The sequence below is a fragment of the Sinohyriopsis cumingii genome, chromosome 8 (genome assembly GCF_028554795.1).
Source record: "Sinohyriopsis cumingii isolate HCF-2022 chromosome 8, ASM2855479v2, whole genome shotgun sequence".
NCBI lineage: Eukaryota > Metazoa > Mollusca > Bivalvia > Unionida > Unionidae > Sinohyriopsis > Sinohyriopsis cumingii.
Genome location: NC_142968.1, coordinates 102,628,245 through 102,650,225, shown reverse-complemented (window position 1 = coordinate 102,650,225; position 21,981 = coordinate 102,628,245). Strand labels below are relative to the sequence as shown.

The following is a 21,981-nucleotide window of genomic DNA, read 5'->3' as shown; positions in this document are numbered from 1 at the left end:
ATTTATTATTATTATTATTATTATTATTATTATTCGAATCACCTTATGTAAAGAGATCATTAGTCTCTGATAATAGAAATACAAGTTTATCATTAAAATTGTAAACGGTTCTGTGGAATCTTGTAGCCGCCTGTGAATGGTCTCTTGATAATGCTGTTTTAAGCGAGAAGGAATTAAAATCTTCCAATCACTTTAAGCTTATTTTCCCATCCATCATGGTAGTTTTTATGCTAACTTTATTCCAAAAATGTTAAGGAATCAATCAGTATCCTTGCATAAGACCATGAATCCTCTCACAGAAAAGTTTAATCTCAAACATGTTGATCATAAACTTTATATTTGTTTGCATCTTTCTATATCATATTTGAAGCAAGAAGTAAGTGCATTATAATTGCTCGTACTATTATTGGCATGATGTTGCAAGTAGAATTACGCAGGGATATGTGTTACATCCCGTTCTATTGATGGTCTTAATTAACGATCTGTTGAAATGTGTGAAATATTATATATTTTTGTTTCGTGATGACATTCAGATTTTCAAACTTATCGACAAAGATGATATAAGAGTTATTCAAAGCAGCTTTGATGAGGTGTATGCAGAAAGCGAGAAATTAGTCCACCCAGACAGGTGTAAGATATCAACAATTCACAACAAAAACAGAAACCATAAAGTGCAACATAACACATTGTCATTTTTTGACAAGCCTATTTTTGTCCACGTTTGTAGATTGTAATAATTATTTGTAAACAACATATTACAAAGCAATTTTCGTCCTTTATTGTAGATTATAATTTAAGATGATGACCATTTCTAAGCAAAATGTTTATTTGGATTTGAGTTCAGAGCATTGGTTTTTCCCTTAAAAAAAGAATCTACCAATGTACCTGATGTTTGTCAGGTTGATTTGCTAAATTTTAAGTAAACAGGTCTGACCTTGCCTACAGTTCGAGTTAATTATCCTTTAAGATGATACAATTTTGTGAGAAAAAGTTAGTGCGTCATAGGTCAAGTGGGGATGTATATAAGGATTTTTTTTTTAGATCAAAATTATTCATTGCCATCTTGACATCAGTCTTTGTGCAATCAACTTTAGTTGTGTTCAGTTATGATTTGAGAGGATTTATTTATTTACATTATTAATTGGAATTACTAAGTGCTTATCGACTCTTGGATTAAAACATTATTTTGGAAATTATTGTGAATTCATTCAAGGACATTTTGGATATCACCCTGATACATCAGGGCTGTTGGCATATCAGCTCATCTAAGACTATTGGCGCATCATCACATTCAGTACTGGTATTTATTCAGAAAACTCTGTGCGTTGGACTTGTGATAGAACTTTAAAGACTATTTGGGATTAAATTCACAATACTGTAAGTTTCTTTTAAATTTTCATTTTGTATTCTAGGGAAATAAGTTATTTATTGAATTTACTAAAATTGATGGTTTCACTTTATTTGTTGCTTAGTTTAATATCATAGAGTTGTAATGACGTATGCACATTTAGAGTCACTGACAAGCGAGAAAGACACCAGAGTTTCTATTAGTCTGATAAATCACCCCCCTCCCCAATCTGTGTTGATAATGATGGACAGTATGAGGGTATGATGTCACCTGTTCATTAAAATGTTAAATTTTGCTGCATGGAAATCTTTCCAGAACAAACCTGAGTACACTTTAGACCCATACCGTCACCAGTAATTGCTAACAGCTGTATCAAGCGTGAAATTCAAAATGGCAATATAACAGATGGTTATTCCAGGTGGATTTACATGTAACCAAAATATTATTTGCTCCAGAAATATAACTTACATATTACCTAAAGAACCCATCAGGTGACGGTAGCTGCACAGCAAGGAGAAATACCAGTAAGTGTATAAAATGTATACTGATGTGTGCAGCCAGATTTGGATGCAGATAGTTGCAGCTTTTAATGAATGAGTGATATCAGCCCCTTACCCGAAAATCAAAACCATCACAGGTGAAGGGCTGATTTATCAGCCTAAGTCTCTACAGACAACTATATAGCACTGGAAAAACACATATAGAACCAAGTAAACGAAGCTAACCAGATAGACATCCCCAAACGCCCTTCCCCCCCCCGCAAGAAACAATCCTCCCTCTCCAAGAAAAATTACAAAAACAACGAGTAATGGACCCTAACACCATGGCATAATCGAGAACAGTACTATTATAAAACAGTTCTAGTTGAATATGGAAAACTGATTTAGAAGACATATACGACTTTCGATACTGAAACTAAGAATCTTCACATTTATGAAGACGATTCTGTTATTGTACGCTGGAAAGAAAACAATAAAATATCAAGGAACAAAAGAGTATACCAATGTTTGAGCTGAATACAGAAGAAGCTAATATAGAAAATAGATGATTCTAAAATACGTGGACACGTAATATTAACGTCTACTCCTCAGTCGTAGTCTCTGGGAAAAAATTGTATCTATTTCTCACTGTTCATCGGTGGGTCAATGATAGCTCATTAATTAAAACAAGATTTATATATATATATATGAAAACCATAAATATTAGAAAAGGCTTAGGGGATAGCGGAGGGCTGGGGAGACGGACAATATCTGCGGTCTGCCAGTTCAGAAAGTATGTGTGGTCATATAAGGGATCGGGATCGAGCATTACACCTGGGCATTATTTTATACACACATGAGTAGTTTCCCTTAATGGATCTGTCTCACCTAAAATTACTGCGAAAAAGTTATATTATAAATAGTTTATTTTCGCTAGTATTTATAGCAGAACCGGCCATACATTTGGCAAATTCCCGTTAAACTGTTAAAGACTGGGGCACCAATTTTTGTGAACCATATTACAGATCTAATTAACAAAACTGTACAATCAAAATATGTGTCCTGATCGTCTGAAGGCACCGGTTTGTTACAAAGTAAATTAGGTGTGTCCGTCCATGAATCAAGGGATGTGTGTGTGTGTGTGTGTCTAACCTGTGTTGTATTGTTACAGGTTACACCCCCGCCTCTTAATTCATGGACGGATACTCCTAATTTTCTTTGTACGAACCCCTGTTTCTGAAGGAAGCTCGTATAGTTCAGATTTTCATGAAGAATAGTCGGTTGATAAAAGTAATTATAGACATGTCAGCATTTTACCCATCATATCTGGACAGTTTGAGAAATCAACTGAGACTCAGGCGAGCGTAACTTGTACAGAACATTTTTAACAAAGTTTAGGTGCTTTTGATAAACATCCTGTGCCTGACAACTCTTCTGTTACTCTTGCTTGAAGATTGTAGGAGGGCACTTGATGAAAATAAATATGTAGCTGTATTTCTGATGGACTTATCCAAAACTTTTGACTGTCTCCCTCATGACATTCTGATTTGCATGTTAAGGGCTTGTGGTATGTCAAACGACTCAGTAGGGCTTTTACTGAGCTATCTGTAAGCATCAAATTTAAACTTGCAGGGTGTCCTGAGTAATTGGTCTAAAATTCAAAAAGGAGTTCATCGGAGATCAATCCTTGGACCACTATTTGGTAATGTTTTTATCAATGATATCTTCTTTTATATATGACTCTTTATATAACTATGCAGATGATAAAACGTTATCCTTGAAGCAGTCGAACATTCTGGTTGACTGGTTCACTGCTAATGAAATGCAGACCAACTCTGAAAAGTTTAAAGCACTATCTGAGGTTAAAAGACATGAAGCCTGTACTAAACATAAGCATTACTGTCATAAATTGTGAAGAAATTGTTAAACTGCCTGGAATTGACATTGAATGTCAACTTCAATTTGACTCACATGTAAAAAAAAATATCAATAGGAGAGCTGCAAGGCAACTACCTGTCTTAAAATGTATTGGTCATAAGCTAACTGGACCGAACAAAAAAATTATCGTATTTATATTTATTCTTGCCAATTTAAATTTCTGTTCCTTAGCCTGGCATTTCTGCAGTGACATGAATACTACAAGAGCTTGCTCTGAGTCATGTGTATGATGATTTACAAGCATCTATCATAAATGTTTACTTATAGCTAAAATGCCAACTCTAAAGGTGCGAAGACTTCGGGTTATGGCTATAGAGACTTTCAAAATTCTGAATAAGCATGCTACCAAATTTTGGATGATCTAATATATTTTAAGCACAATAAATGTAATCTTGGATATTTGGATATTTTAGATGGCCCATGAAATATAACCTTTAGCAAGAAGTCTTTTACATACGCAGATGCCACTTTATGGAATCAGCTACCAAACCACTTTAGAGAGCAAACTTTATTTCATTTAGATCTTTAATTCTGCCCCGGAATGGTTAAGACTTTAACTGTAATACCTGTAAATAATACTCTCGACTACCATGATGACAGCTAATGTTTGCGTTATCATTTATTGTTTATCTGTCTTTTGTATTATGTACTAATCAAGTGCCCTTTTGTTAGGTCCTTTCTTTTTATTTCAGGCATAAGCTGCATCACAGCATACTTTTTAAACCAAATTAGGTGCTTTTTCATTAATTTAAATTTCAATTCTGACCAATAATTAAATTTAAAAAAAAATGATATAATCCTAAATTGTATTTTTTAATTTATACAGATACTAAATTCACTTTTACTCACTGACTTTCAAAATGTTTTGCTTACTCATGTCTTAAATCATGTGTTGGGTGTTTTGTCCAATTTGTATTTATGTGTTATAATGTGTTCGGATATCTTAAAAATCATGCTGTTGTAATGTCTCATTTCTTTTTATGTAATGTTGGCAAAAAGCTCATTAGATCTTATGTTGAATTGTTGTTTTAAATCATGCCAATGTTAAATAAAAATCTTGTTTTGTTTTGTCTAGTCTTTGTTTTGTTATGTCTTGCCTTGTCTTATCTTGCCTTGTCTTGTCTCTTGTCTTGAATTCTTGACTTCACTTAACTGGGTGCCTATTCCTTTGAAATTTGATTATTGTTATGATATTGCCATAATCCCCTTTCTTATATGGTAAAACAGTCTGTAATTGTTATGAAATTTTTAGTTCACAAAGTTTAAAGTATATTAAAATGATTACTGTATGGATTCAACTGCTTGAGCCCTGTTAATTAGAATGATTTCATGACACTTATAAAAAGGGTCCAATGCCTGTTAATTAGAATGATTTCATGACAATTATGAAAAGGGTCCAAGCCTGTTAAGTAATACTGGACCCGCTGGTACATGTCTAATTGCAGCCATGGATGACAGTATTATTCCTCTCCCTATTTTTCAAAAAAGATGCTCTGATATCCTCAGGGCCGGCGCCAGGCCCGGCCAGACTATCTGGCGCCCTAGGCAAGGTTAGATTCTGGCGCCCCCCCAAAAAAATATCAATTTCAAGAATTATAAACAATATATTTTTTTAAAAAATGCACCCCCCTGAAATCAGCGCCCTAGGCGGCTGCCTAGTTTGCCTATATGGTGGCACCGGCCCTGGATATCCTAAAGGATATTACTGTCACTGAAAAACATGAAAGCTATTAATTCTATTTCTGTCATTAAAGCCACTCTGCCTGATGGCAAATCATAGAAATGCTTAAAGGTGTCATTAAAAAAATAGGAGCACCACTAACAATTCTTTTTTATTGATCTTTGAAAACAAATTTCCAGACAAATTGAAACTTGCATATATTCTTCCAATTCTAAAAGGCTATTTGCTTAAGGTTGCAAATTATAGATCAGTCTTTTCACTCAGCTATGTAGCAAACATTTTTGAAAGATGCATATTTAAGCAAGTGTATAATTACTTTGATAAAACCTTTTATAAGTGTTAAAAGGATTCCTTCCTGGTCACTCCACTGTTTTTCAACTTACAGAAATGTATTATAGTATTGCAAGTCACTGGAACAATCTCAAAATTGTATTGTATTTTGTGATCTGTCAAAAGCTTTTGATTTGGTCTAGTACAGGGGTTATTGTTTAAAATGAATAAATACAGTTTTTCAGGTAATTTGATAAAAGGGTTTGAAAATCATCAAACAGAAAACAAATGATCGTTTTGCATGATACTTATTCACAAGAAATGATTATAAATGTTTATGTGCCACATGGATCCATAATTGGGCCTCTCTTGTTTCTAATTTATGTAAACAATATTGCCAATGGTTTGAGCTGTCTAACTTCTTTCTTTGAAGATGACTCATCTCAGCATTATTCACCCCCTTATGTACTGAAATAGAGCTCGTAATGAATAATAATCTAGTAAAATAAGGCTTGTCATAAATAATAATTTAATAAAATAGAGCTTGTCATGAACAATAATCTAATAAAATAGAGCTTGTCATGAATAATAATCTAATAAAATAGAGCTTGTCAGGAATAATAATCTAATGAAATAGTTTGTCATGAATAATTAATAAAATAGAGCTTGTCACAAATAATAATCTAATAAAATAGAGCTTGTCATGAACAATAATCTAATAAAATAGAGCCTATCATAAACAATAATCTAATAAAATAGAGCTTGTCATGAATAATAATCTAATAAAATAGAGCTTGTCATGAATAATTAATAAAATAGAGCTTGTCATGAATAATAATCTAATAAAATAGAGCATGTCATGAACAATAATCTAATAAAATAGAGCTTGTCATGAATAATAATGTAATAAAATAGAGCTTGTCATGAATAAAAATCTAATAAAATAGAGCTTGTCATGAATAATAATCTAATAAAGCTGCATAAATGGTCCAAATAATCGGTTTTAAAGTTTAATCCAGAAAAACAGTGGCCGTGTTTTTTACAAACAAAATGTAACAAATATTCCTGCACTTGTTTATGAAAATATTGATCTCAAGTATGTGGATTCTCATCGCCATATATGATTACTGCTTTCATCAAATATCAGATGAACTTGTCACATTGATAGCATTTTAAAAACAGCATCATCTTGAGTAGCCAATCTTTGAAAACTAAAATGCAGACTTAGCGGTCAAATCTTATCAAAAGTATATGCAATTTATATCAGGCCCACCATGGAAGATGCCAGACTAGTGTAGTCTGGGATGGATGTGCACTGATCAGTTCAGAAAAATTGGAAAAACTACAGCTTGAAGTGACAGGAATAGTTACAACTCTTCCAAAATATTAGTAGGCAGTCACTCAGTTTTGAAACATGGTGTGAAAGTCTGCAGTCTAGATGAAGAGACAAAAATTGGTAACACTCTACAACATTAAAATGAGCCAAACTCTGGCATGTCTCATTGAATTACATGTACTCCCTTCCTCAGTATCCAAACAAGCAAATTAAATGTATTACCTTTGACATTCAAATAATTTAGTCATTTGCAATTTCAGGCTGATCATCTTTTAAACTTGCAATCTATACTACAAATCATATATTCTTCCATCAATGGATTATTGTTCACATGTATGGAGAAACTGCTAAATCTCAGCTTGACAGGATTTATAAACTTCAGAAACAAGCAGCACACATAATTTTAGATGCATCTATTGTTGATCCCTCAAAAGCGTTATTTACAGAACTCCTATGGTTCACAATATATGACAGGATAGATTTTTGCAAGGCAGTTCATTTATATAAATGTCTACATGGAACTGCCCCAGAGGATCTTCATGACCTATTCAGACCTTTTTCAACACAATACCAGCTGAGATCAAATATCACATGGAAACAATCTAGCACCAAGAACAGAGCAATTTAAAATTAGGTTCCAATATTCTGGTACAGTTATGTGGAACATGCTTCCACTACATGTAAAATCTGCTTAAAATTTTACAGTATTTAAGAAGAGATGTCATGTGCATGTATGTGTTTCTAATGAATAATGGAATTTTGTATTTTAATACTAAACATGTTAAATTAAACTAATTATTGCTATCTTTCATATAATGTGCAATGTTACAGTCTCCTTAATAGGTCCTCAAGGGAGGATAGTCCTTGACTAATGAATCAGCCTCAATAAATAAAGTATTATTATTGATATTATTATTATTATTATCATTATAACAAAACCCTCAAAAGTGGCCTTGTGGAACAATATTGAACAGGATACTCAATGTAGCATGTCTTAAAGTGCTTTGAAAAAAAGTGTTTTAAGTCCAATTATCGGATCTAATAAAATGCCTAATTTTACTAATTGAAACCAAGATATTATCCATACTAGATTATGACATAATGTAAGCTCATTTAAAGCTGATCTTTTCTGTATTCAACTTGTTGACACCCCTCTTTGTTCCTGTGGTGGGATTGAAACCATCATGCATTTTTTTAATTTTCTGTTCCAAGCACATTAGACAACAGAGTTGATGAGAAAATTACTTTCAATGCCATATCCAGCTGTTAATTTAGATTTCCTGCTTCAGGGAAAGGGTGATGCCAATGAAAAATAAAGAATTCTACAACATGTATGCAAATATATAGCTGCTCCTGGACAATTTAAGTAACTTACTCTAATCGTGAATAATGTCATTGTGCCCTAACTCTCTCCAAACTTTTTTAATTATTAGTCGCTGTTGTCAGTTTGAATATGTTGTAATACGTGCATGAGGGAGAAGGCTAATTTAAGTTGTTAGAACTTGTGCCCAATCCCAATGTATCATAATGCAACAATAAAATGTGTTTAATACAAACATGTCAAATTAGAAATTTACTCCCTGATACAAGTATCGAAAGTTCGCCCACCATTAAAGTTAATGCTGCTTTGTCACATGAAGAGTTCAAAACTAGGTGATAAGTCATTCTGGGTAAAATAATCACCCTTTAAAAGGAAATAATGTAGATTTTGGATATGTTAAAAGCAGGGTTAGGAAATTGAATCGTAGCACAAATTGTTTCAGACAGGTTTTGATAGTTTTCTGTTCATAAGTTAATGATATTGGACAGTACATATTCAGTGTATCCCCTAGGGGTGCAAGACCAATAGTAAACGATCCCCTCAGTGTCAGAACTGAGGGTGAGACTAAGTAAAAAACAAACTTTGTTTCCTGGGGTCAAATTAAAACTTTTGGGGTCTCTGAAGCACAAATAAGGGTAAAGGGAGACACTGATATACAACTAAAATCAAACTGAGAAGTGAATGGAAAATCCCGTGCCATTTTAGTAGCATTAATTCATTCTCAAAAGGGCAGTGTCCATGGATGCTCCAAATGCTATCAACTGGTAATACCAGTACCATTCATTTGATAATTCACATCTACTCAGCTAGTAAACATAGATTCTGCTCTTCAAAAAATTGATTAACAGTTCATTCACTGAATTTAAAGAATGCATAAAGAAAAGAAAAGATAGGACCTAATAAGATTAAAAAATATAACTGAGAGTTTTAATTGTAATAATCAAGCATTTGATTTAATTTCCAAGTATTACAGACACAGGTATCTAGTGAAAATGAATACTGAAAGAGTCTGTATCAAGGTTTTTTCTTTTGGAGGTTTTTTTGGATAGACTAGTGTATATCAAAAACTTAAGTCAACAACTTCCCATCAAGACTTTCTAATTAACAACAACTTTGGCATAAAAATTATAATTATCACAAATACAGTTCTTGATAAAATAAGGTGTCCTTTTGATGATGTGTGTTTGAAGATAATTGTCATGCCCTTTTTAGATTCTGGGGGAAACATTAATAACGGATACAACTTTCAGTACTATGAATTTTAGGTCAGAGTTTTATTTTATATGTAATAGCTTGTGAGAATGACCGTAACATGTATAAAGGGATTTTATATGTAATAGCTTGTAAGAATGACTGTAACACAGATATAAATGGATTTTATATGTAATAGCTTGTAAGAATGACTGTAACACAGATATAAATGGATTTTATATGTAATAGCTTGTAAGAATGACTGTAACACAGATATAAATGGATTTTATATGTAATAGCTTGTAAGAATGACTGTAACACAGATATAAATGGATTTTATATGTAATAGCTTGTGAGAATGACTGTAACATGTATAAAGGGATTTTATATGTAATAGCTTGTAAGAATGACTGTAACACAGATATAAATGGATTTTATATGTAATAGCTTGTGAGAATGACTGTAACATGTATAAAGGGATTTTTATATGTAATAGCTTGTAAGAATGACTGTGACACATATAAAGGGATTTTATATGTAATAGCTTGTAAGAATGACTGTAACACAGATATAAATGGATTTTATATGTAATAGCTTGTAAAAATGACTGTAACACAGATATAAATAGATTTTATATGTAATAGCTTGTAAAAATGACTGTAACATAAATATAAATGGATTTTATATGTAAAAGCTTGTAAGAATGACTGTAACACAGATATAAATGGATTTTATGGTCAGAGTTTTATTTTATATGTAATAGCTTGTAAGAATGACTGTAACACAGTTATAAATGGATTTTGAGGTCCAAGTTTTATATTATATGTAATAGCTGGTAAGAATGACTTTAACACAGATATAAATGGATTTTAAGGTCAGAGTTTTATTTTATATGTAATAGCTTGTGAGAATGACTGTAACATGTATAAAGGGATTTTATATGTAATAGCTTGTAAGAATGACTGTAACACATATATAAATGGATTTTATATGTAATAGCTTGTAAGAATGACTGTAACACAGATATAAATGGATTTTATATGTAATAGCTTGTAAGAATGACTGTAACACATATATAAATGGATAATATATGTAATAGCTTGTAAGAATGACTGTAACACAGATATAAATGGAGTTTATATGTAATAGCTTGTAAGAATGACTGTAACACAGATATAAATGGATTTTATATGTAATAGCTTGTGAGAATGACTGTAACATGTATAAAGGGATTTTATATGTAATAGCTTGTAAGAATGACTGTAACACAGATATAAATGGATTTTTATATGTAATAGCTTGTAAGAATGACTGTAACACATATAAAGGGATTTTATATGTAATAGCTTGTAAGAATGACTAACACAGATATAAATGGATTTTATATGTGATAGCTTGTAAAAATGACTGTAACACAGATATAAATGGATTTTATATGTAATAGCTTGTAAAAATGACTGTAACACAGATATAAATAGATTTTATATGTAATAGCTTGTAAAAATGACTGTAACATAAATATAAATGGATTTTATATGTAAAAGCTTGTAAGAATGACTGTAACACAGATATAAATGGATTTTATGGTCAGAGTTTTATTTTATATGTAATAGCTTGTAAGAATGACTGTAACACAGTTATAAATGGATTTTGAGGTCCAAGTTTTATATTATATGTAATAGCTGGTAAGAATGACTTTAACACAGATATAAATGGATTTTAAGGTCAGAGTTTTATTTTATATGTAATAGCTTGTGAGAATGACTGTAACATGTATAAAGGGATTTTATATGTAATAGCTTGTAAGAATGACTGTAACACATATATAAATGGATTTTATATGTAATAGCTTGTAAGAATGACTGTAACACAGATATAAATGGATTTTATATGTAATAGCTTGTAAGAATGACTGTAACACATATATAAATGGATAATATATGTAATAGCTTGTAAGAATGACTGTAACACAGATATAAATGGAGTTTATATGTAATAGCTTGTAAGAATGACTGTAACACAGATATAAATGGATTTTTATATGTAATAGCTTGTAAGAATGACTGTAACACATATAAAGGGATTTTATATGTAATAGCTTGTAAGAATGACTGTAACACAGATATAAATGGATTTTTATATGTAATAGCTTGTAAGAATGACTGTAACACAGTTATAAATGGATTTTGAGGTCCAAGTTTTATATTATATGTAATAGCTGGTAAGAATGACTTTAACACAGATATAAATGGATTTTAAGGTCAGAGTTTTATTTTATATGTAATAGCTTGTGAGAATGACTGTAACATGTATAAAGGGATTTTATATGTAATAGCTTGTAAGAATGACTGTAACACATATATAAATGGATTTTATATGTAATAGCTTGTAAGAATGACTGTAACACAGATATAAATGGATTTTATATGTAATAGCTTGTAAGAATGACTGTAACACATATATAAATGGATAATATATGTAATAGCTTGTAAGAATGACTGTAACACAGATATAAATGGAGTTTATATGTAATAGCTTGTAAGAATGACTGTAACACAGATATAAATGGATTTTATATGTAATAGCTTGTGAGAATGACTGTAACATGTATAAAGGGATTTTATATGTAATAGCTTGTAAGAATGACTGTAACACAGATATAAATGGATTTTTATATGTAATAGCTTGTAAGAATGACTGTAACACATATAAAGGGATTTTATATGTAATAGCTTGTAAGAATGACTAACACAGATATAAATGGATTTTATATGTGATAGCTTGTAAAAATGACTGTAACACAGATATAAATGGATTTTATATGTAATAGCTTGTAAAAATGACTGTAACACAGATATAAATAGATTTTATATGTAATAGCTTGTAAAAATGACTGTAACATAAATATAAATGGATTTTATATGTAAAAGCTTGTAAGAATGACTGTAACACAGATATAAATGGATTTTATGGTCAGAGTTTTATTTTATATGTAATAGCTTGTAAGAATGACTGTAACACAGTTATAAATGGATTTTGAGGTCCAAGTTTTATATTATATGTAATAGCTGGTAAGAATGACTTTAACACAGATATAAATGGATTTTAAGGTCAGAGTTTTATTTTATATGTAATAGCTTGTGAGAATGACTGTAACATGTATAAAGGGATTTTATATGTAATAGCTTGTAAGAATGACTGTAACACATATATAAATGGATTTTATATGTAATAGCTTGTAAGAATGACTGTAACACAGATATAAATGGATTTTATATGTAATAGCTTGTAAGAATGACTGTAACACATATATAAATGGATAATATATGTAATAGCTTGTAAGAATGACTGTAACACAGATATAAATGGAGTTTATATGTAATAGCTTGTAAGAATGACTGTAACACAGATATAAATGGATTTTTATATGTAATAGCTTGTAAGAATGACTGTAACACATATAAAGGGATTTTATATGTAATAGCTTGTAAGAATGACTGTAACACAGATATAAATGGATTTTTATATGTAATAGCTTGTAAGAATGACTGTAACACATATAAAGGGATTTTATATGTAATAGCTTGTAAGAATGACTAACACAGATATAAATGGATTTTATATGTGATAGCTTGTAAAAATGACTGTAACACAGATATAAATGGATTTTATATGTAATAGCTTGTAAGAATGACTGTAACATAAATATAAATGGATTTTATATGTAAAAGCTTGTAAGAATGACTGTAACACAGATATAAATGGATTTTATGGTCAGAGTTTTATTTTATATGTAATAGCTTGTAAGAATGACTGTAACACAGTTATAAATGGATTTTGAGGTCCAAGTTTTATATTATATGTAATAGCTGGTAAGAATGACTTTAACACAGATATAAATGGATTTTAAGGTCAGAGTTTTATTTTATATGTAATAGCTTGTAAGAATGACTGTAACACAGATATAAAATTGGATTTTAATCAGTTTGGTTTGTAGATGTATGATAGCAATTCTATGGTTATAGCTTGGGTTGCAAACTATAATGTCCTTTTAATACATGAATTGGAACAAAATAATAATTAATTATGTATTTTAACCAAATTAGTACTGGGTATATCTTGACAGCATCTTGGACAGGTTTGATCTTCTATCTGTGATATCAGTTTCAAAGTCAAAGGTCATGACAAACTTTTTATTACTGAACCTGTGGACATGTTAACTCAAACATGAAAGAAAAGTTTTGTGTACCAACTTTTATATGTTTAAGATTTTCAGGAATATTTAAGACCGTTTCTTTGCATTAAAAAGAGCATAGAATGAGATAAGAAACAAACTTGTTGTTAGTTCCAACAATTTCTTTGCAGCCATTATAGTGTGAGTACCTTTGATGGCCTCTTATTAGGAAATGGACTTGTCTGGTACTGTTAATTAATTAATTAGAGCATTCTTCATTTTTCAGACGCTTCAGTTTATTTTCTGCTATTTGCAGGATACAATCGGCAGTATACAGTTAATCAAGATTTTGATGGATACTGGAGTGATGGAACCTATGCCAGCAACGAGGTTGGAGTTTGGGGGCCATTTGAGCCAAATACAAGAAAAGGGCAATGCACATATGTGTTGGTATCCACCAATTCAAGTCAGAACAGTCTGTGGTATATGAACAGATGTGACCTAGTGATGGCCTCAGTCTGCGAGTTACAACCTTGCCCATCTGGTAGGGTCCATTTTTATTTTGTGAAATGATTACTCAAGGTAATAATAGTAGGGCTGAAAAACTTTTTATAATAAACATACATTTTTTGCTGAATTAGAAAAATTTCAAAAAAATTGTGCTTATATGAAATAGAAAAATAGTCGGAAGTAAATTTAGATGTGGATTGGGGGATGCAGTTGAACCCATTTTCCATTTAGCAATGGTCATTTTAACATTCAGGAGCATATTAGGTTATAATGCTACCTACCTATCAATTTGTATTTTTCCTATTTTATTTCTGCATTATGCCATATATATACTCAATTATAAGATGAGTACAACTGCAAACTGCACAGACCCAGATCTGCTCTTGCATATCTGGGTCTGTGCAGTTTTTATAATAGTAATCAGTATAGCAAATAACAAGGATCCTGATATGCAGTTGCATTATGCTATGGCAGATCAGGATCTTTGTTGTTTGCAGTTAGACTCGACTTATAAGCGAGTACATACAGTAACTTGAGTTCTCTACCAGGTATCACTGAAACATTTTGTGGCTGGCTTGCACTTGGGCTAAAGAAAAAGCTTATTGATTTTGGGGTAAAGGGCGATGACTGAAATATTAGTTCTACATCACTGACCTTGACCAAACTTGTAGATGGCTTGCATTTGTGATAAGGAAGAATCCTGATTTGGGGGGTCAAAGGTAAAACGTCACTGTGACTGAAAGAAGAACCTTTATATAACAGACCTGGACCAAACGTCTTTGGATTGCATGCACTTAGGATAAGGAAGAAGTCACTAGGATTTGGAGACAAAAGGTCAAAGGTCAAACTCACAATAACTAAAGGAAGCCCACTGGGTTTTGGGGTCACTAAGTCAAATTTAAAGATTACTGTAGCTGTAAAAATATAATGGTTTCCACCCAATATTAGGTTTAGGTCACAATTGCTTGTAGAGTCATATAAATTGTATTTAGATGTTTCAGTCCGTAGTTCAAGGAAAACCTAAAGTGTACAGTGACTGGTACCACATGAATAAATTTGAATTTACAGTACACATGACTTGCATCTGTTCCAGTAGTGATGGGAATCAGTTGAAATTTCTAGACTGAAGATTGGTTCATTATAACCAATTGGTCACCAGTTACAAATAGCTAACATTTTTAACAAGACCAGTATGGAATGACTTGATTGCAGTTACCAGGTTATATAAAGACTGTTCCTATTGGTTGGTAGTAACTGAGTTTAATCAGTCACTGTAAATTAGTTGGATCCATCTTCTTGAGTAAATTTGACACAGGCCGTACTCTGGTAAATATTTGAGGGGAGCCTAGTGTGAATCATTATGTCATGTAAATATCAGCTTGCAATCAGCAGTGAGTATATGAATATGGTGGTACTATGCCAGCCTGCAATCAGCAGTGAGTATAGGAACATAGTGGTATTGTGCCAGCCTGTAATCAGCAGTGAGTATTGGAACTTAGTGGTCCTGTGCCAGCCTGCAATCAGCAGTTAGTATCGATCGGAACATAGTGGTCCTGTGCCAGTCTGCAAACAGCAGTGAGTGTAGGAGCATAGTGGTCCTGTGCCAGCCTATACTCAGCAGCCAGTGTAGGAACATAGTGGTCGTACATATAAAAAAAACATGCAGAAACCTTTGTTTCATCATCAGAAAATGCAACATTGTCAAAATATGCTTAAAAGGATGAGCATTGTGATTTTCCACATAATCTGCTATAGTTATAAAGTACTAGGAGTTTCCATTGGAAAACTGCAAATAACTGTGTGGCCAGGCTTATGTTTACTGGATCAAATTGGAAACCTCAGATCCAAATCTGGCATCGAATAATGCACTGGTATATCAAGGTCTATGCAGTTTCTTAATACTAATCATTAGAGCAATATCAGATCAGGGCTTGTGTTATGTGTAGTTGGATTCAACTTGTATACGTGTATGTACAGTAGTTGCATGTTGATTATTTAGGTCACTTTCAGAAATGATGCACAATATCGTTAGTTCTACGCCGCAAGACCCATCCCAAATTTTGGGGATCGCTTGCTGTTACAGTAAGAAAAGAGCATCTTGGGATATTTGGGATTGAAGGTGAAGGTCACATTGACTAAAAGAAGAAAAATCCTATCTGTGCAAAATCGTTACTTGCTTGTCTTCATAGAAGACTTTTAAACATAGGGTGTGTATAAATGTGCCATTCATGGTACTCTTGTTAATCTTTGCAATAATGTTGCCTCTGTGGCATCCTTGGTGTATAAAAATACCCACAGAAACTTAGGATAAAAGATTGCTGTAGTTTATTTTGGACTGAATTGAGCATGCTCTAATCTGACATACTGAATAGAGTGCATTTTCTGAGATGATTAATTTAATGGGCTGTCAGTAATGTTTTACAGAGTTTAATTTGCTTGGGCAGCAGTTAAGATCATGGATAGCAAATGTATAAAGTGAAGAATAAAAAAATAAACAAAAATGTGACAGAAACAACCTTCTGGATTTATTTTCAAAGCAGCAAGGAGAAATAGAGACTTGATTGTCCAAATAAAATTCTAGATGGGGTGTAGTTACTCTGTCTTGAGGAATGAAATTTCCAGCATGGAAGGTCCATAGCAGGGGAGGCTGATATTAAATTGTGTTTTAATGTTTTTTCATGAACAAGAAATGAGTTAGGATGTTTGTGACCCTTTTTTCCCTAAGTGACCCCAAATTTGTATTGGAAGGGCTCATAGGCTCCATTGTTTTCTGAACATTTAGAATACATATTGGAGTTCAGTAATACATATTTCCTATTCCCATCTGGTTCTGGAGATATTTGGATATCATATGACTTTGTATGCATGCATTTTTTTGGATGTATAGTTGAAAGATTAACTTCTGTGAGTCCTTTCATTGAAAGCAGACTCTTTACAAAGAAGGATATAATATTAGTAGTTGATATGTTTCCATGCATATGCTGAATACTTTCATTTATTTAATTTGCATAAAAAAATTTATGCATTTTTTCTTTGGAAAGATAACAAAGAAATTTGTACTCAGTTGTTAATAAGGGATTTTTTTACTGGTGTTAACCAGATGTTTACAGAGTATTAATACTGCAGTATTGCAAATTTTTTTTAACTCTGTGTGATGTTCACATCACAGCAGCAGATGGTAAATGGCTGCACCTGTACTTTGATTAACATGCTGTTTTACGTCATGACTATAGTGCAAAATATGGGGAAAGATGGTTCTTCTTCTAATATGTTACCCAATCATAATACCTTAGGAGAACTACCACTACCTCACAAATCCAGCCCTCCCAGACACTACTTTCTAATCTAAAGGGAGCTGAAAGTTGTCTGCTGACCTAGTTGGTGGTCTGGCTGAGTGATCTCCCCTTACATATAACGACTTTGCGGCACAGTGTAAGAATATTCCAGTTATTACTTCTGCTCGTGCCAGGAATCACGCACTCATCACAACAGACCTTGCAACAGCCAGAAGCTACATGGAAGTTATACCACTACAAGTTGGATGAGTTTTTCACTTCAAAAGAAAGTACATGTATACTCCATCTATATTTCCACCTCTTTCTCTCTTTCTGTCACAACAAAGTTCTGCCTTAATAAGTTGCCACACTTTGTCATCATCACACATTTAGGTACTTGTATGTGGAGCCTAAGTGACTTCACAGTCAGTTAGTGCTGTATTTATTTTATATGTGCAAGTCTCTAGTGCTCATATAACTCCTATATATGTGTAATTCTCTCATAAACTCTGTTGAGTTTCTATCCAAGGCTTTCGTAGCACCCTGGTGCCAGCTTTAATGTATTTACTTTCATGGGCAGTGTCTGGACCTTTTTCCCTACAAGTATTACCTCATAATGGATTTTGTCACACCTACGTATGTCTTTATAACGATGCCTCAGTTCCCTTTTACATGAAGGTTTTTGTGTGTAATGTAGACACTGGTGCATTTCTATATTTCTTTCGTTCTGGTCGGAAAGTACAGGTCAGCGCTTTATACATGGTTTATTCAGTCACCTACTGCACATGCATGTTTCTATAGGCGACTCCTGAGCACTTAGTTGCTTGCATTTGTAGCCTAGACAACTTCTGTCTTTATGCTCTGAAGAACTCCTTATATATGTATAATTCCATCCTTTCTTGTATATAAAGATAAGTTCTCTTAGCATGGTAATTTTAGCCTTGGAACACCTTGCTCCAATTATTCTACCTGTACAATAGGTCTTTCTCGACCTTTCCTGCAGGTAAGCATTGCAGTTGAAATCGTCTGGTATCATTTTTTCAGGTAACCATCATTTGGTATAGCTATGCACCCACATGGTATTCAAACATCACATGTGGAGGCACACTGGTTTTTAAACAGGTGGTATTGTCTTTAGGTTTTACTTATATGCTTCTTTGCTTTATTAGACTTATCAATTTCTGGGTCACCCTTTTAATGACTTAGCTCTGCATGAACATTGCGTTATAAGACAGGTGCAGGGTTTCAGCTTTATCCGTTTTCCTCTGTTTGTCATACAGATTAGAACTATGGACAAGTGCAAACAACCTAGAGCTCAGAATAAAGATGTCACCAGTTTTCATGCTGATTGTTTCCTCAGTGTGAATCTTTCTGGGAACAAGGGAGATAATTCAATTTACCCTTTAGCCATGACGCACCAGACATTGATACGCTCGGAAACAGCTCCGGCACCCAAGTCACTACCACAGGACTCATCATTTTTGGAACTCCCCCTGCCTTGGTCCTTGGAATCCGACTTGATTACGGGGTCAATGAATAACAGTATGGGCTTCCAATACATCGAACCGAACATTTGCAGAGATGTATAAGGACTAGTCTAACTCCTCATGATAATCATTACGGCATGGTATCACGAGTAGATCCTCACACCTCAACAGTAGTCGCGGTTTCTAATTCAGGGTGTTCTACGTGTTTAGTGAGCAAAAGACCTTGTCCCTTTTTGCCAGGTAAGGCTCATGTGTTACAGGGGACCGTAGCCTCACTCCACACAACCAAGATGCTGTTGCTTGTTCTTCCAGTACTGTCATCTGTTATACTCAACATAAGGGCACGGGAAGATTCTGCCTTCCGAACCTCTATTGAGGACTTTTTCTGTCCCCGTAGATGTGTCTTCCTCCTTCACTCTTACTATTAATAACATGCACCAGCACTCCAGCATCAGTTGATCTTACGATGAACAGAAGGTTCAGACTTTAGTTAAATTCACAGTCTGGGAGAAATACATACTTTCTGGTGTGCCTTCATCACCAGTTTGTCTGCGGTTCTAAGTATTGACAGTGATCTCACCACATTGGGGATGACATAGCCACACGCCATATGTATGGAACATATGGCCTTTGTTGACACTGCACAGTTAGTGGGTAATATTGTTACCATGACTTCATTGTTGGACTTTTGTTCTTTCTGGCTATCTTACAGCCGACGGAACATAGCTTATCTTCTCCCACTCAGAATGCCTCAGGGTATTCATGGGAGTCGGTCTCAAGCAAACAGCATGGCCTTTATCCTCTACCTTATGATTAACATCCCGATGGATGAAGTACACTAACAAGCCATCAAGGAGACACATTTCCCTCCCTTCTGCAACCACAGTTTCTATACAGGTATAGTACAGGGAATGAACAAAAGGACCCAAGGGCTGCTCATAGGACATGAACCTCTGAAAGCCCTCATATCAATGCTCCAACAATTGCTTACCATGTGGATACAGCACCAAGAGGGTTCTTTTGTTCGTTCAACAGCTTTTTCTTGGTTTCATCAGCAAACGACTTTATATCTGTAAATTGGCCTGAGCACCCTCAATCCATTTATTCATGCTCCTTGGTTTCCACTGGAAACACTACAGTGTATTTTGAATGATATCTATGAGGGAGACTTTGCCATATCTATGGGTTTAGACAGCACATACCTTCATGTCTCTATTCATAAGGCTCTCATGACGTTACTGCTATTCACCTACAACATCATATATCAATTCAGGGTATGCCAATTGAGGCTCAACATTGGCACCATGGTCTCTCCTTGTCTGATGAATTGAGTAATGGCGCTTGTCCGGACCATTTCTATGGCGGCAACATCAAAATATCTGGACTTCTCATCAACAAGAAAAAATCAGACCAAGTAGCATCTCAACGATTCGTTCGCCTAGGTATGGATTTCAATACACAGGCACAATGTTTTGTCTCCCTCAGGATCGGGCATTGAAATGACCCATGTTAGCACCTTACTTTCGAGGAATTCTATCAGCATGGGATTGCTCAACGTAGCAGCAGACATGTTTTTTCTGCATGAATGGAGTCCTCACGTTTGCTTCATGGACCATCCTCAACATCTGCACCCAGCTGAGGTACGATTGGTGGAATTGGGAGCAACCTCACTTGGCTCATGGCAAGTGTTCGTCTACATGTCCACATGCTCAAAATTACAGTATGCAAGTACGAAAGGCTGGGGAGCCCAACACTACCATCATTTTGGGATGCCAGTGATGCATGTTTTCCCCAGGAACAACATCTTCATATAAATAATTCTGGAGAGTACAGCCATTGTGGAAGCCTTTCATTGGGGTAAGAATATTTAGATGGCAAGGGAATTCTCATTCTGTCTAACAACTCTCTAATGGTGACTTCTCAACAACAATGATTATCTCAATCCTACAATGGTGATTTATTATCTCCAGCAACAAGGGAGTTACCCCAGTCCCCAGACAATTGTGTCATGGTGTAAGACTTTTTGAAGTGGTATTGTCATCAACAAACCATACAGGTTCACCATATCCTGGAACTCCTCAATGCACTGACCAACCCTTCATCATGGAATATTCAACTAGTACAGAAGAAATGGTTTCTCCATTCCTCAGTTCTCACTCAGATCTGTACTTGATGGGACTGACCATTGGTGGGTCTGTTTGTGACAAATGGAGATTCCCAAAACCCTTCCTTTGTTTCTTCCATCCCGGACCCAACAACTTGGGCATTGGACGCCCTATTTTTGGATTGGACCAACCTGATCTCTTAAATCAACTCCAACCCCTCTCATCTCAAAGTGATTCAGAAAGCAAGGGAATCAGCCTGTAGCCTCATCCTCATCGCACCACTTTGTTTGGCAGAGTTGTGGCCTCATCCTCATCGCACCACTTTGTTTGGCAGAGTTGTGGATTAACTACCTCATCAATCTTGCATTGGAAACCCCACAGCCTTCTGGTTTTCCTTCATCTACTCATGTAACCATGATGGCAGTTGTTTCATTCTTGTCCATGGCCTTGAACCTGCATGTCTGGATTGTCTCAAACAGGCCCTCAAAATTTAACATTTTCGCAACCAGTCATGGAGAGAATCACACAGGTGCAACGGCGCTCCACTCTGAAAGCATATGAAGACAATGGCACAGTTTCACCAAATGGTGCACAACAAACAAACTTACCTCACCAGGTATTGATACCACAGATGATAACATACTTCCTCTTCGAAGAGAGCAAATTAGCACTAAGTACGATCCAAGCTTACTGATCCATGATCGCCAACACCTTTTATCATCAGTGGAGAGAGAATATCTGACAAACCCAGGACTTGTCTGTCCTTCTCACCAGCTTTGTTTATACTTGGCCAGAAATGTTAACCCTACGCCAAAAGCAGAACTTATCTTAGGTATTAACCTGGCTGGATAAGAAACCGTTTGAAC

The 21,981-nt window shown here is 34.2% G+C and overlaps 1 protein-coding gene across 2 annotated transcripts in view; it reads left to right on the top strand.

The window, feature by feature from the left end:
* Window positions 1-21,981, top strand: part of LOC149794261 (uncharacterized) — a 290,094-nt gene that overhangs the window by 24,549 nt on the left and 243,564 nt on the right. For both annotated transcript variants that reach the window (XM_089968394.1, XM_089968393.1), the window contains exon 5: window positions 14,055-14,282. In XM_089968394.1, the coding sequence (XP_089824520.1) occupies window positions 14,055-14,282 (228 nt within the window). The remainder of the gene's footprint in view (window positions 1-14,054; window positions 14,283-21,981) is intronic.